The 15,715-nt window shown below is 38.2% G+C and overlaps 2 protein-coding genes across 4 annotated transcripts; both read right to left on the bottom strand.

The window, feature by feature from the left end:
- Positions 1–1,184: 1,184 nt before the first annotated feature.
- On the bottom strand, positions 1,185–6,454 carry LOC147761679 (uncharacterized). Of its 2 annotated transcripts, none has more exons than XM_087012911.1 (6): positions 6,314–6,454; positions 6,083–6,134; positions 5,145–5,345; positions 4,123–4,229; positions 2,948–3,101; positions 1,185–1,755 (listed from the first exon to the last, which is right to left on the bottom strand). In XM_087012911.1, the coding sequence occupies exons 2-6, from the start codon at positions 6,111–6,113 to the stop codon at positions 1,472–1,474; spliced, it is 777 nt and encodes a 258-aa protein (XP_086869037.1). In that variant the 5' UTR covers positions 6,114–6,134; positions 6,314–6,454; the 3' UTR covers positions 1,185–1,471. The 2 variants fall into 2 exon arrangements, with proteins under 2 accessions (XP_086869037.1, XP_086869039.1); XM_087012913.1 differs by having other exon boundaries at positions 6,304–6,452.
- A 2,482-nt stretch (positions 6,455–8,936) lies between these two features.
- LOC106155109 (uncharacterized) lies at positions 8,937–14,157 on the bottom strand. Of its 2 annotated transcripts, none has more exons than XM_087012914.1 (6): positions 14,032–14,157; positions 13,816–13,867; positions 13,159–13,353; positions 11,788–11,894; positions 10,680–10,833; positions 8,937–9,839 (listed from the first exon to the last, which is right to left on the bottom strand). In XM_087012914.1, exons 2-6 carry the CDS (start codon positions 13,844–13,846, stop codon positions 9,583–9,585), a joined length of 744 nt encoding a protein of 247 aa, XP_086869040.1. In that variant the 5' UTR covers positions 13,847–13,867; positions 14,032–14,157; the 3' UTR covers positions 8,937–9,582. The 2 variants fall into 2 exon arrangements, with proteins under 2 accessions (XP_086869040.1, XP_086869041.1); XM_087012915.1 differs by having other exon boundaries at positions 14,042–14,142.
- Positions 14,158–15,715: the final 1,558 nt, after the last annotated feature.

Genomic DNA, 15,715 nt, shown 5'->3' with positions numbered 1-15,715 from the left:
CGCATTAAATAACAAATCTGTATACGTACAGGAACTAAAAAAAAACATCCAAAGCAATTTATTGATACAATTGTATCTAAATTTCGAAGAAAATTTTATTAAGACAAAACAGAGATTAAATAATTTGAAGTACACATTTTGGAAAGTTCATTGCAGAAAAAAAATGACGTAGCGCATGCAACAGGCTTTATGATATGGAGCCCTGCCATTGCACCGGTGTAACGTAACAGAAAGTACCCCATGAGAGAGAGACCGCTTCCCATTCATTTGCGCAGGCAAGCCTTGTCCTAGATTTTGACGCACTTAGGTCAGGCTAACCCTAACCATTATAAACTAAATGAAGGGCGAACTTTCTGTTACACCCGGAGTGTAATGTAACAGAGAGTCCCCCATGATAGTGAGCCCGCTTCCCATTCATTCGTAGATCGGTCTCTTATTCATTGTAACCATGCAGTATTTCCATAGTTGCTTCAACATTTTATAAGATTCATTACAGCTGTTAAACGACACAGCACAGGGACCAGAATGTCTGCGTTTTCTTTTCTTTTCTTTTTTCTTTATTCAGTTTTATTTTAATTAAAATCGATGCACACTTTCTTGAGAATAACCAACGTCATACATGAATGTATTATTGAACTAGAAAAGCACTCCGAGAGTGCAGACCTCCGCCAAGGCAGCAAAGTCTCCGTGCCGTTTCACCCCTAAATTTTCATTCTATAATGATTTAGTTTTTTATTTTTGATTATTGATCCGGATCACCACCAAAAAACAATCATCTGTTCCTTGGCCCACTTCTGACAGTTCCTGAAAATTTCATCAAAATTGGTCCATAACTTTTTGAGTTATGTTGATGACAGACAGACAGAAAGACAGACAGACAAACAAACAGGGGTGAAAACATAACCTCCTTGGCGGAGGTAACTAATACAACGGACATTGTTGTTGCACTGTTTTTGTGGAGCCCGGAATGACAAAAATTGTAATTCATTTGAGACGGAGTTCGGAGTCCCATATGATTAGAGTACAGGTAGGGTCAGCCTAAAGTAAAGGGTTGAGTTTGGAGGGGGAGGGGGCGAATATCACCTGTATAAAGTAATAAGAAACGAACTGGGGTTCCTGGAACCCCCTTATTCTTGCCACAATATGATCGTGTTATAATAAACCAACACTTATGATCCGACCCATATGCCATGACTTATTTACACGAAGTATTTTTTAATAAATACATAGATCATTACAATCAATAATTTGACAATAAAATATTTCTTATTTAAAATGATATACTTCCACCGGAATATGTGCAAAACCTTTTCTTCTAAATTAAAAGGAACCTGCTATCGTTATCCTGCTTGATTGCAAGCATGACATAAAATATCAACTTTCCTGCCAGCAAGACAAACATATTATATCAAATAAGCTGGGCCGATCAATAGGCTTGATTTACCCGTATTTTATTACAATATCATGCTTGTTAAGCCCATCCTGGCTGCCATCCTGCCTGAACCAGAGGCCCACAGTTAAACTGGAACGGACTTGTCTGGCTTCCCAAGAAAAAGGATAACACATTAGACCATAAAGAGAGATTGAGTGAGCATGCCACAGTTGCCGGTGCACGCTTTTGCCTCGATTTGGTCTCATCAACGGACGAGAACTCCGAGCCAACGGCACTTTCGGTTTCGCTTCTCGTTTTCCTAGATAGAGATGCCATAATTCGGGCTCCGAGGTCTTCCACAACTGCTTCAGGTGGTTCGTTGACTGCAAGATAAGATACAACACACTGACTGCGTGGCTATGACAGCAAGAACACGCTTTACCGGTGGATGCAGGATATACAGAATAGTTTGTCACCCCCCCCCCCCCAACACACACACTCTCTCTCTCTCTCTCTCTCTCTCATATACACACACTTTCCCATTATCTCCAACAAAACTTTCTGCAGTATGACGTATTTGACCCACTACTGCATGTGCTCTCAAAGCGAATGTTTTGTTCGATTGTGAAAAAAAAAAATTCACTTGTGAACTTAAGTTTGTTTATCGATCATGTCATTGATAATATAACAACGCCATTAAAATTTTAGTGAATTTATCTGTAATATTTAATACTAGGTTAAATACTGGTAGCACAAATACGTAAATTACCAACACCAATTGTAACACCAATTCGTAGAATCGGAACAGGTAATTTCATTCTGTGTATGTTATGGCCCATTTAAAGACATTATTAAAGATAAGTAGTCTTGGGTTCGTTTATAATGAAACAATCGTGCGAGGTGGTTCGTATTAACTCCGCGCTAACTCTCGTTGAATGCAATCAGATTAATAGATGAACACACCCCTTCCTGGTGTTGAGAGAATACGGAAAACCTGGTGATTATACGAGTACGTTGAAAACAAAAGGTGGCGTGTTTATCTGTTAATCGGATTGCATTCAGCGAGAGTTCCGGCAGAGTGAGTTGGGACTACTTAGTATGATAGTTTCATTGTGAACGCACCCGCACCATCAGACTGGGTACCCATACCTAGATCGATCTAACAGGATCGATCTATCTCTGTGGGGTTTCTCGCTAAATTGCTCTCAGCTTAAGCGGCTTAGCTGTGCGATGATAAATTACCCCCCTAGAAGCTTCAGTAGGCGTGTCAGACATCCTCAGAGACAGCTCGATCCACATGTAGTTAGAACGTTAGGATATGGGAATGGACCCTTAGGGACCATCCCCACAGATATTTGGATCGATATTTCTCCCTAAGGAGTCTCACTAGATTGAGAAAGCTGTTAGGGGGTAACTATCTTTACCCCCTAGCTGATTCGGTACGCATGAAGGACATTTAAGTTGGTTAAAGTAATAGCAATTTAGTGACACTCCCCAGAGATTTAGACCGATCCAGATGGATCGATCTAGCTATGGGAGCCCAGTCTTAGTGTACTCGAGTACCGTGACTCGTACCTTCCCGTTTTCGTCTCTGAGGCACCGCCACGGCCACAGGAATTATCGACGGCGTTCCAGTCCCCACGAGATTGCACTGGCTTTCCGTACACGCCCAAATCGGGACTTGGAAGTTGTATTCCATCGTCAGCTGACACAGAAACAAAACGATAGGCTGAAAGTAGAATAGAGAATTTGAAACCTGTGTTGACGGTGAAAAATGCAAAGTAGATTGTGTATTAGAACGTTTTAATAATGGATAAAAGGTAGGCAAAGGAGATGGAGTATGTGTTGATAATAAATTGCTGAACGGTAAGATGGTATGTTGCGAGTCTATATTTTATTTATTCCTCTGCTGTAAGGCTACTGATCTTCTCTACGGCTACTGAATTTCCTGCCAAGTTGCTTAGGGAGCTCGATCAGCCACAGATTTGAAAAGAGCGTTTTAATAGAAAGCATATCGGTCATTGACAATTGAGAAATTCAAAACTGACCTACGAAAAAAAATTTAATTTCATCTAAATGCTTCATTTTTTCTAACCATGTGGATTTCACTAACCCCATCCTCCCCCCATTTCCCCACCCCCACTTAACACTCCTTAAAAAGCGAACAACCCATATATCAAGCAGCTATCCCCGTAACATTGTTTACCAATCCTATTTACAAAAAGTTTTCGCCCTATGTTTCACAAAAGTGTCAATTTGCCCTTATTAGAACCGTTTAGTCTTTGTTAAAACTTAGATCCTAGGTTCAAAATACGTTTACAGACTAAATGAAAAATATTAAAGACTGATAACCCAACTATGCATATGCAAAGGCGTAGAAACTAAGTATTAGATATTTTCACAACAGTGCTAAGGGATTGTAAATGATAAAGACTCAAAATCCGACCAACTTATCAATTTTGTGCGGACTAAAGTGACTTATTATTATAATCCAGTGCGTTAATATTATAATCCAGAGATCAATATCTACCTCTACATTTATGTAAAAAAGTGATGTTTGTGGTCTCCTAAGAAGCACTTAATACTCTGCTCGCGCACCTTACAAGGCAAAATAAAACGTGTTTGTGTTTTAATTGCAAATAGCTAAGCGCTGTTCGATTATGTCTGTCCACGTGTGAGTGTGTGTGTGAGAGAGAGAGAGAGAGAGAGAGAGAATTGTGTACATTGTGTTTGTAACTCTGCTGCCATACCGTCAGGAAGTCCAATAAGGCAGTGTCCAAGCCCATCCCGTTTATTCCAACGCAGTCAAATGTCTTCTTATTGCAGTCTAACTCAGTCTGACAGGTCGAACCGGAAACTACAAAGATATGAAACCTGTAAAACTCCGCAAAGTTTTGCAAATGTGCAGAGAAAATTGTGCGCCATCACAATGCCATGTTTTTCATAATCTATAAAATTATCGACAAATAAGTAGACCGAGATGCAATAAAAGCATCAGAGGAAAAAAATGTGGAATATAGAAAAGAAGCAGCAGTGTTAACATTTCACAGAAAGGCGAACATTTGTTGGACGCGGAGTTTTTTCATACATGTTTATACTTTTTGACCGTAAAATAGATCTCCCGATCACCGCTAGGACGTAGCTAGATCGCAGAGAAGGAATCAAGTAATTGGTGAAAAGTTTCTACGTGCTGTTTGCGTCCTCAAAAAGTCGCACGCTTCTCGCGCACGAACTCCCACGTTTTCCCCATTTTTTTTTTTTTTTTTTTTTTTTTTTTTTTTTTTTTTTTTTTTTTTTTGCCGTAGACCACACGTAGCAGACCATACGTTCGGTTGGGGCCTAGACTTTACGTACTAAATAGATATCAGGTGAACCCCTCTTAAAACACCAAGGTCTACTTTGCCTAAACCTACGAACTACAACCTATTTTAGAGTTCTTAGTTTCTTTATGTTGAGTCACTCTCGTGATGAGAATAATCAGGGGCGGATTTCTGAAAAAAAAAATCACCCCAATATTCCCCACCTGAAATTAGAGTTTTGACTAGCTGAATCATAGTTTTAAACCGTACCAAATGGCACCGTTCGCCCTCTAAAATACCAAAATATCCTGGGACCCTTCAGCAGGCCTTGAGCCCTTTGCTATTATCCGCGGACCCCCCTTCGAATAATACTGGATCCGCCCATGAAAACTGGTACATATTAGTGAATTTCACACAAAATTAGATAGAAATGTATCTTACGACTCAAGATCACGACAAAAAGGAACACTCACTGCTCTGGCACGTTCCATTCGCCTGTGGATAGGACGTAAGCGGACAGAGACAGGTCTGACTGGAGCCGGTTATGAACGAAAACACTGGGTTCGTAATACATCGTGTGCTATCTCCACAAGACAATGGCGCATTTCCACTTGCAACCGTTTCCGTACTCGAACAAGCACTGAATAGGCTTGTACTGGTATCGCCTATAAACCCTGGAAAGATAACGATACTGTCCAATAAATCCCATGGCTTGGTTCCAATTCTCTGCACGGTTCAACATGTCCCTTTTTTGAAAATTGCATTTGCATTATTAGACTGCGTTTCCATAACCTGATCGTACTAGCAGAATCGATCTATCTCAGGGGGGTTTCTCGCCAAGGCGCAGAACCCCACCCCCTCACAAAGCAATATGAAAAACATCAAAACATCGTGGACCAAAAAGGTTTTCCCGACTGTACCAAAGTACTCTAAGTTTCGAGGGGACGTGCCAGACATTTAAGCCGCTTAAACTGAATGCAATCTAGCGAGAATCCCCGAATAGTTAGATCGATCCAGCTAGTACGATAAGGTTATGGGAATGGTCCCTTAGTTATATTTAGATAAAAATACAACGGTTTAGGATACCAAAAACCAAGTGCTGCACATATTCTGTTTACGTGACAATAGATTACTTTCGGTTTTCATAATTAACATCTGCAACTTGCTACAAGAGATAAAGTCAGATCAAAGTCGACCCTATAAGATGTCTCCACGAAAAAAGCTCACTCAACAAAACGAACTACTGATTCATTTAATGGTCGTTGTAGAAACAAATCTTTTCATTACAGTCCCACCATTTCAAGACACAATTAATATGGTTGTCAATAGTTCACACCTCTCTATATGGAATTATGTACGAGTAATGATGGATTGTAGAAATAATAACTTTTTGCTACCCCGCTGAACTTACCTACAAAGGGTGGAATAGTTGTCAAAGCCATGCCTCACCGTAGAATCCTGATCTGACAATAATAAAAAGAAATAAAAAAATAATAACTTACGTTGCGTGTAAAAAAAGTCCGTCAACAAATCGAAAACTAAACGGTACTAAAGCCATCACTGTTTTGGTAAATTCATATCTTTCTACAGTACGTGTAATCTGGTGATTTGTCAAAATACTCTTGTATTTACCTGCGCTTACCTCCCCTGGCGAGTAAACGGCTAGAGTAATTTTTACGTCTTTTTCTCTTCGAGTCGTAAAACGTTTCCTGTACGTCTGAGCAGAGAAGTGCTCGTTTAAGTAGCAAACCGCTGGCACGGCTCTCCCGACTAGTAAGTTTCCCTTTATTTGGCTACAATGTCTGCATAATTGCAGTAAATGCACAGGGGATCCTGGACTTTTAATAATTAAGCCAATTGCAGTTTGGAAATTGCCCTTAATTATTTCCAAAACTAAGCTCTATGTTCATCACGAATCAATCTGCATCTAGATACGTGTATGAAGGCTCCTTATCATTTGCATTATGCTCCTTGACCATGGTAATGTAAGTAATAAACCGCTTGATATATGTCTGATTAACTCGTGACTAGCAATCTTTTGTCTTCGGTATTTTAATCAAAGCGTTACATTACCTAATGTAAAGAGGAACCATCGTCCAAATCTCAATGAATTCCAGTGTCATTGATTAAAAAAAGACAGCGATACCACCTTAAAGGGAATTCCAATTAGAATTGTAATGAATAACTAAATAAATGAAAAAACAGTCATCTCACTTTTAAAAAAGTACGATCAATTTCCATCAATATAATGCACATCTTGAGCTCCTTCAAAATTGTTTTTAATAAATTCCATTTCGTTCTTAGTTCATCGTAGAAACATTGTATCAGCAAGTCAGTGTTTGTCAGTATATTTACTCGAAACAATTTTACAGATATCTTACAGTATATTAAGACGGGCTCCGAGATATATTCTTGTATTCCAAGGGCGTACGCTTGGCAATCGTAAGCACAGATTCCAGAATAATTGTAAGTGTTTGGGGGTAAAATGGAATTTATTATAATTGTATGAGTTGTTAACGAGTTGTATTTATTGTGAATGTGAATCTCATACTAACAGTTGTTATCCCTGTAATGTCGGTGATCAACACTGAGGAAAATCATTCTTACTGTTATAAGCATGAATCAATAAATTATTAAACCATTACCCACAATAATAAATAAATTAATTAAAAGTGGCAAAAATGAAATAAAATATTTTTCTGGTATATTGTTTCGGGAACTGTTATGCGGGCGACATGCACCTTCACAGGTGGTTATTCCTCCGTGATATTCTCTCAAGAGGTTATTATTTTAAAAAAACTTTTTTAGAAAAAAAATGTGCATGGACTAACTTTGAATGTCGGAATGGATTCATATTAACCATCGGTAAGTGTGGTAAAATGGTTATTTACTCCAAGTAAGTATATTTTTACCAAAACGAACAGTCACTATCCCTTTAATTCTAAAAGGATCGACACCATTATCCAGTAAAATAGTGGACGAAATATACTCACAGTAATGTTGCTTAATTTAAGTGTGGCCATTAAGCCGCGAACATTTAATGAGTCGGGTTGCAGGAAGAATAAAACTAAAACTACGTAGATTTTGTTTGATATTTTTATCATATTTTCCAGTTCAGGAAACATTTTGTTAATGCTAATTGCAGTTCGGAGATAGTCCTTTATTACTGTCTACCAAGAATGTGCTCTATATTTATCACAATTCAATCAGCATATAGATGTGAATATTCCTTATCCTTAACATGCTAATCGCTTTTGTCAGCTTGATATATGTCTGACCAACTCGTGACTAGCAATCTTTTGTCTTCGATATTTTATTCAAAGCGTTACATTACCTAATGTCAAGAAAAAAAACAACCACCGCACTTTTAAAAGGCAGGGCCAATTTTTAACAATATAATGCACATGATGATGACAATTATAGCTGTTTTCTTGCTACTGGTTCATTCTGAAAATGATTTCATACCGCAAAATAAATCCCCTGCATTTATTTTGTACCATCTACTTGCCGCGGCCATAGGCCGAGGCCAAATTTAACAAGAATATGACTTAATTTTGATCAATATTTATAAATCTATTTACTAAAGGTATCACTGTATATCCTTTATAAACTTCCTTGGAATTCACGTTCAGTCTTATTACAATAATAATGAATGTTAAATGATTTATTTCGTAATAGAAATAACATTGATAATAGCTGAAAATGTTAATGCTCATCATTTTTCTGTATTTTCGAAAGAAAATGAGCGTACTGGAACATTTCTTTTATGGCACGTGCACGTGCACACACTTCACATGTACGTGCAAGCACACACACTTCACATGCACATGCAGAAAAATTGTGTCTCTTTCTATCATATATTGCTGATAAGGAATTATTTTGGGTTTTTGTGTTGGTTAAAAAATTATTTTGCATTTCCAATCACAATTATTATGGCTAAAACTAAAATTGCATGTACTGTACATTATTGATTGATTATTGATCCGGATCACCACCAAAAATTAATCATCTGTTCCTAGGCCCACTTCCGACAGTTCCGTAATATTTCATCAAAATCGGTCCATAACTTAGTTTTTTATTATTTTTTATTTTTGATTATTGATTGATCATTGATCCAGATCACCGCCAAAAACTAATCACTTCTTAATTAACCCATTTCTAACCTACACTGAAAATACCATCAAAATTCACCCATATCTTTTTGATTTATGTTGCTGACAAACAGACAGACAAACAAACACAACCTCAAAACATAACCTCCTTGGCACAGGTAAAAATAAATTTATTTTGAGTCTAAATTCCAAAATTACATGTTCAGAAGACTTTACATACACATAGAACAATTACTTAAGAAATTACCCATCTTTTATTATTCACGCGACTTTGTTTGTCTTGTTAACATTATTTGCGGCTTAACATAAAAATAACATTTCCTCATTTGCACATTTTCGCTGTGTCCTTATTGCAATCTTTTGGATGGGTTTTGGTGTCAAGGGTCTCTTTCAGCGTCAAGGTCACCAACACTGCGACCCTGGATCAGCGTCGAGTTCTACGATACGTGACGGCCCTAGAAGGAAAAGACACCCACACCCACACCACAAGACCCTGAAACGGTCCGGATAACGAACTTTTTTAAATCAGCGAAAAGGTACAAAGTTAAGAAGAAGAGTCGAGCTCAGGGACAAGAATGCCTGCGTTTTCTTTTCTTTTTTTATTCAGTTTTATTTTACTTAAAATTAAAATTTTCCTGCCTGATTGCAAGTGTGACATAAAATATTAACTTTCCTGCCAGCAAGACAAACATATCAAAAAAGCTGGACCAATCGATAGACTTGAACCTGGATTTTACTGCATTTTTTTAAAACTTTCTTTGATGTTCTGGCGGCCATCAATTTGGGCTTTTCAAACTTTTTATGGTGGAAGTCCACAGTTAAACTGGAACGGACTTGTCTGGCTTCCCACGATAAAGGATAATACATTAGCCCATACAAGGAGATTGGGTGAGCATGCCACAGTTGCCGGTGCACGTTTTTGCCTCGATTTGGTGTCATCAACGGACGAGAACTCCGAGCCGACAGCACTTTCGGTTTCGCTTCTCTTTTTCCTAGATAGAGACGCCATTAATCGGGTTCCAAGGTCTTCTACAACTGCTTCAAGGGGTTCGCTGACTGCAAGATAAGATACAACACACTGACTGCGTGGCTATGACAGCAAGAACACGCTTTACCGGTGGATGCAGGATATACAGTGGATATAAACAAGAGGTGAAAATAGTTTGTCACCCCCCTCCTCACACACACACACACACACACACACACACACACACAAAAACACACGCTCTCACGCACACACACACACACACACACACACACACACTCACACACACTTTTCAATAATGTCCAACAAAACCTTTTGCAGTATGACGTATTTTACTCACCTACTACATATGTTCTCAGTACGAGTGTTTACATTCGATTGTGAAAAAAAAACAAAGTCCACTATTTCGTTTAAGATTGCTCGTCGATCATGTCATTGACAATTAAAAAATTCCATTCAGTGAATCTATCTGTATCAAACAATACTATTACTAGGTTAAATATTGGTACCACAAATACGTAAAGATACAAACACCTATAATGGCAATTGTAACACCGATTCGGAAAATCGGAAGAGGTAAATTCGTTTTGTGTACGATATAGCCCTCTTAAAGACATTGTCAAAGATAAATAGTATTAGGGTTCGTTCACAATGAAACTATCATTCCAGGTAGTTCGTATTAACTCCGCGGGAACTGTCGTTGAATGCAATCAGATTAATCCTGGTGTTGAGAGAATACGGAAAACCTGGTGATTATACGAGTACTTTGGAAACAAAATGTGGCGTGTTTATCTTTTAATCTGATTACATTCAGCGAGAGTTCCTGCAGACGTACTTGGGACTACCTAGTACGAGAGTTTCACTGTGAGCGTACCCTTACTATCGGGGTACTCGAGTATCGTGACTCGTACCTTCCCGTTTTCGTCTGGTCGGCGCCGCCACGGTCACGGGAATTATCGACGGCGTTCCAGTCCCCACGAGATTGCACTGGCTTTCCGTACACGCCCAAATCGGGACTTGGAAGTTGTATTCCACCGTCAGCTGACACAGAAACAACACGATAGGCTGAAAGAAGAAGAGCGTAATTGAAACTTCTGTTGACAATGAAAAAGGCAAAGTAGATTGTGTACGACGTGTTAATAAGGGATAAAAGATAGGCAAATGAGGTGGACTGTATTGATAATAAACTGCTAAATTGTAAGGTGATGGTGTGTTGCGAGTCTTTCAGTATTTCTTTCTTTGCTCTAAGGCTACTGATCTTCCTGTTAAGTTACTTAGGAAGATCAATCGGCCACAGATTTGAAGAGAGCATTTTTAGCAAATCGGTCATTGACAAATGAGAAATTCAACACTGACCTTCGAGAAGAATTTAAATGTTATTTAATTATTTCAATTTTTCCTACCCTGCGGCTTTCTCCCCCACCTCCCAACTCACACACCTTAAAAAGCGAAAAACCCTTAAATCAAGCAGCAATCCCCACTTTATTGTCTACCAATCCTATTTACAGAAAGTTGTCGCCCGTTGTTTACCAACTTGCAAATTTGCCCTTACTAAAACCGTTTAGTCTTTGTTAAAACTTGGATTCTTGGTTAAAAACATGTTTACAGACTAAATTGAAAATGTTAAAGACTGATAACCCAACTATGAATATGCGAAGGCGTACAGACCAAGTAGTATAATTTTTCACAACAGTGCCAGGAATTGTAAAGGATAAAGACTCATAATTCGACCAACTTATCAATTTTGTGCGGACCAAAGTGAACGACAATTATAATCCAGTACGTTACAAAGAGATCAACATCTATCTCTACATTAATGTAAAAAAGGATATGTTTGTGGTCACCAAAGAAGCGCGTAATACTCTTCACGCGCACCTTACAAGGCAAAATAAAACGTGGTCTTGTTTTAATTGTACAAATAGCTAGATGCTGTTCGATTATGTCTGTCCACGTGTGTGTGTGTGTGAGAGAGAGAGAGAGAGAATTATGTACATTGTGTTTGTAACTCTGCTGTCATACCGTCAGGAAGTCCAATAAGGCAGTGTCCAAGCCCATCCCGTTTATTCCAACGCAGTCAAATGTCTTCGTATTGCAGTCTAAGTCAGCCTGGCAGGTCGAACCCTCAACTGCAAAGAAATAATGCAAACCTGTAAAACTCCGCAAAGTTTTGCAAATGTGCAGAGCAAATTGCGCGCCATCACAATGCCATGTTTTTCATAATCTATAAAATAATTGACTAATAAGTAGAGATGCAATAAAAGCATGAAAAGAAAAAAAAAGTGGAATATAGAAAAGACGGGGCAGTGTTAACATTTCACAGAAAAGCGAACATTCGTTGGACGCGGAGTTTTCTCAGACATGTTTATACATTTTGACCGTAAAATAGATCTCCCGATCGCCGTTTTTCTTTCCGACGCGCCCCGTTTTCTTTGTCGTTGATTGTGTGCACATATAAGATACACTGCACGAGATTAAATCTTTTAAGATTTAATTAAAATTATGTTGAAATTGATTCAGGGCATAAAATTAGCATACAGAATAACGAATGCATACCCGGAATCTTATTTGAATAGTCGCGATAAGATAATCTTTAATTTATGTTCGTTTGAGGACCGAATTAAGACTTGTTTAATACAGGGTTTCAACTCCATGGCGTTCCAGTGTAGACGACACGACCAAGCAAACGTCATCTAAAGACGTACAATGTACTCTCTACCAGGGCCACAGCTTGATTTTTCACAAGAAAAAAGCTCACTCAACAAAACATGAGCTACTGATTGATTTAATGGTCGTTGAAGAAACAAAACTTTTCATTTCAGTCGCACCATTTAAGGCACGTGCTGTTTGCGTCCTCCAAAAGTCGCACGATGGACGTGCTCCTCGCGCACGAACTCCCAAGTTTTCCCCATTTTTTGGGCCGTAGACCACACGTAGCAGCTCGTACGTTCGGTTGGGACCTAGGCTTTACGTAGCAAATAGATATCAGGTAAACTCGATCCTCTTATGTCACCAAGGTCTACCTTGCCTAAACCTACGATCTACAACCTATTTCAAAGTTCTTAGTTTCTTTACGTTGAGTCACTGTCGTAATGAGAATAATCAGGGGGGGATTTCTGAAAAAAATCACCCCAATATTCCCCACCTGAAATAAGAATTTTGACTAGCTGAGCCATAGTTCTAAACTGTACCAAATGGCGCCGTTCGCCTCTGAAATGCCAAAAGTTTCCGGGACCCTTCAGCAGGCCTCGAACCCTTTGCTAGTATCCGCGGACCCCCCTTCGAATAATACTGGATCCGCCCATGAATACTGGTACATATTTGTGAATTTCACACAAAATTAGATAGAATTGTATTTTACGACTCAAAATCACGATAAAAATAACCACTCACTTATCTGGCACGTTCCATTCGCCTGTGGATAGGACGTAAGCGGGCAGAGACAGGTCTGAGAGGAGCCTGTTATGAAGGAAAACACTGGGTTCGTAACACATCGTGTGTTATCGCCACAAGCCAGTGGCGAAGTTCCAACCGCTGCCGTACTCGAACAAGCTCTGAATAGGCTTGTACTGTTGTCGGCTGTATACCCTGGAAAGATAACGATACTGTCCAATAAATCTCATGACTTGGTTCCAGTTATCTGCACGGTATCTACATGTGCCTTTCGGGAAAATTGTACCTAAAATAGGTATCTACAATGTTAGTTATGTTGCGATAGAAATACAACGGCTAAGGACATAGGAAAAAATCACGTGCTGCTTCTCTTTACTTGATAATTGATTTTGGTTTTTGGTTTTCATACATCTGCAACTTGCTACAAGAGATAAAGTCAGATCGAAGTTAACTATCTGAAATGGCTCCCCGAAAAAAGGCTCACTCAACAAAACATGAACGAATGGTGGTACATGTAAAAACAATACTTTTCACTTCAGTCCCAACATTTCAAGACACAATATGGTTGTCAAAAGTTTACACTTCTCTATATCGAGGTATGTATGAGTTATAATGGATTGGGAAATGAATAAACTATTGCTATCCTGCTGAGCTTACCTACTAAGGGTGGGATAATAACTGCTGGCATTTCCAACCGTAAAACGCTGACCTGAGAAAAAAAAATAGAAAATAACTTACGTTGCATGTAAAATTTAAAAAGTCCATCAACAAATCGAAAACATAAAGGTACTGAAGCTATCATTGTTTTGGTAAATTCATATTTTTCTACAGTACGTGTAATCTGGTGATTTGTCAAAATACTCTTGTATTTACCTGCGCTTACCTCCGCTAGCGAGTAAACAGCTAGAGTAATTTTTACGTCTTTTCACTTTCAGTCTTTAAACGTTTCCTGTACGTCTTAGCAGAGTAGTGCTCGTTTAAGTAGCAAACCGCTGGCACGGCTCTCCCGACTAGTAAGTTTCCCTTTATTTGATTGGCTACAACGTATGCATACTTACAGTAAATGGACACGGGATCCAGGACTTTTAATAATTATGCTAACTGCAGTTTGGAAATTGCCCTTAATTATTTCCAAAACTAAGCTCTATGTTCATCACGAATCAATCTGCATCTAGATACGTGTATGAAGGCTCCTTCTCATTTGCATTATGCTCCTTGACCATGGTAATGTAAGTAATAAACCGCTTGATATATGTCTGATTAACTCGTGACTAGCAATCTTTTGTCTTCGGTATTTTAATCAAAGCGTTACATTACCTAATGTAAAGAGGAACCATCGTCCAAATCTCAATGAATTCTAGTGTCATTGATTAAAAAAAGACAGCGATACCACCTTAAAGGGAATTCCAATTAGAATTGTAATGAATAACTAAATAAATGAAAAAACAGTCATCTCACTTTTAAAGAAGTACGATCAATTTCCATCAATATAATGCACATCTTGAGCTCCTTCAAAATTGTTTTTAACAAATTCCATTTCGTTCCTAGTTCATCGTAGAAACATTGTATCAGCAAGTCAGTGTTTGTCAGTATATTTACTCGAAACAATTTTACAGATATCTTACAGTATATTAAGACGGGCCGAGATATATTCTTGTATTCCAAGGGCGTACGCTTGACAATCGTAAGCACAGATTACAGAATAATTGTAATTGTTTGGGGGTAAAATGGAATTTATTATAATTGTATGAGTTGTTAACGAGTTGTATTTATTGTGAATGTGAATCTCATACTAACAGTTGTTATCCCTGTAATGTCGGTGATCAACACTGAGGAAAATCATTCTTACTGTTATAAGCATGAATCAATAAATTATTAAACTATTACCCACAATAATAAATAAATTAATTAAAAGTGGCAAAAATGAAATAAAATATTTTTCTGGTAAATTGTTTCGGGAACTGTTATGCGGGCGACATGCACCTTCACAGGTGGTTATTCCTCCGTGATATTCTCTCAAGAGTTTATTATTAAAAAAAAAACTTTTTTAGAAAAAAATATGCATGGAGTAAGTTTGAATGTCGGAATGGATGGATTCATATTAACCATCGGCAAAATTGTTCTTTACTCCAGGTAAATATATTTTTTACCAAAACGAGCAGTCGCTATCCCTTTAATTCTAAAAGGATCGACATCTTTATCCAGTAAAATAGTGGACGAAATATACTCACAGTAATGGTGCTTAATTTAAGTGCGGTCATTAATATAAGCTGCGAACATTTAATGAGTCTGGTTGCAGGAAGAATAAAACAAAAACTACGTAGATTTTGTTTGGTATTTTTATCATATTTTCCAGTCCAGGAAATATTTTGTTAATGCTAATTGCAGTTTGGAGATAGTCCTTTATTACTGTCTACCAAGAATGTGCTCTATATTTATCACAATTCAATCAGCATATAGATGTGAAGATAGCTTATCCCTTAACATGCTAATCGCTGGCCACGGTTTTGTCAGCTTGATATATGTCTAACCAACTCGTGACTAGCAATCTTTTGTC

This window comes from Lingula anatina, chromosome 5, assembly GCF_051362555.1.
Source record: "Lingula anatina isolate TDL-2025a chromosome 5, LinAna3.0, whole genome shotgun sequence".
NCBI classification, from domain to species: Eukaryota; Metazoa; Brachiopoda; class Lingulata; order Lingulida; family Lingulidae; genus Lingula; species Lingula anatina.
This window is presented reverse-complemented; position numbering and strand designations above follow the sequence as displayed.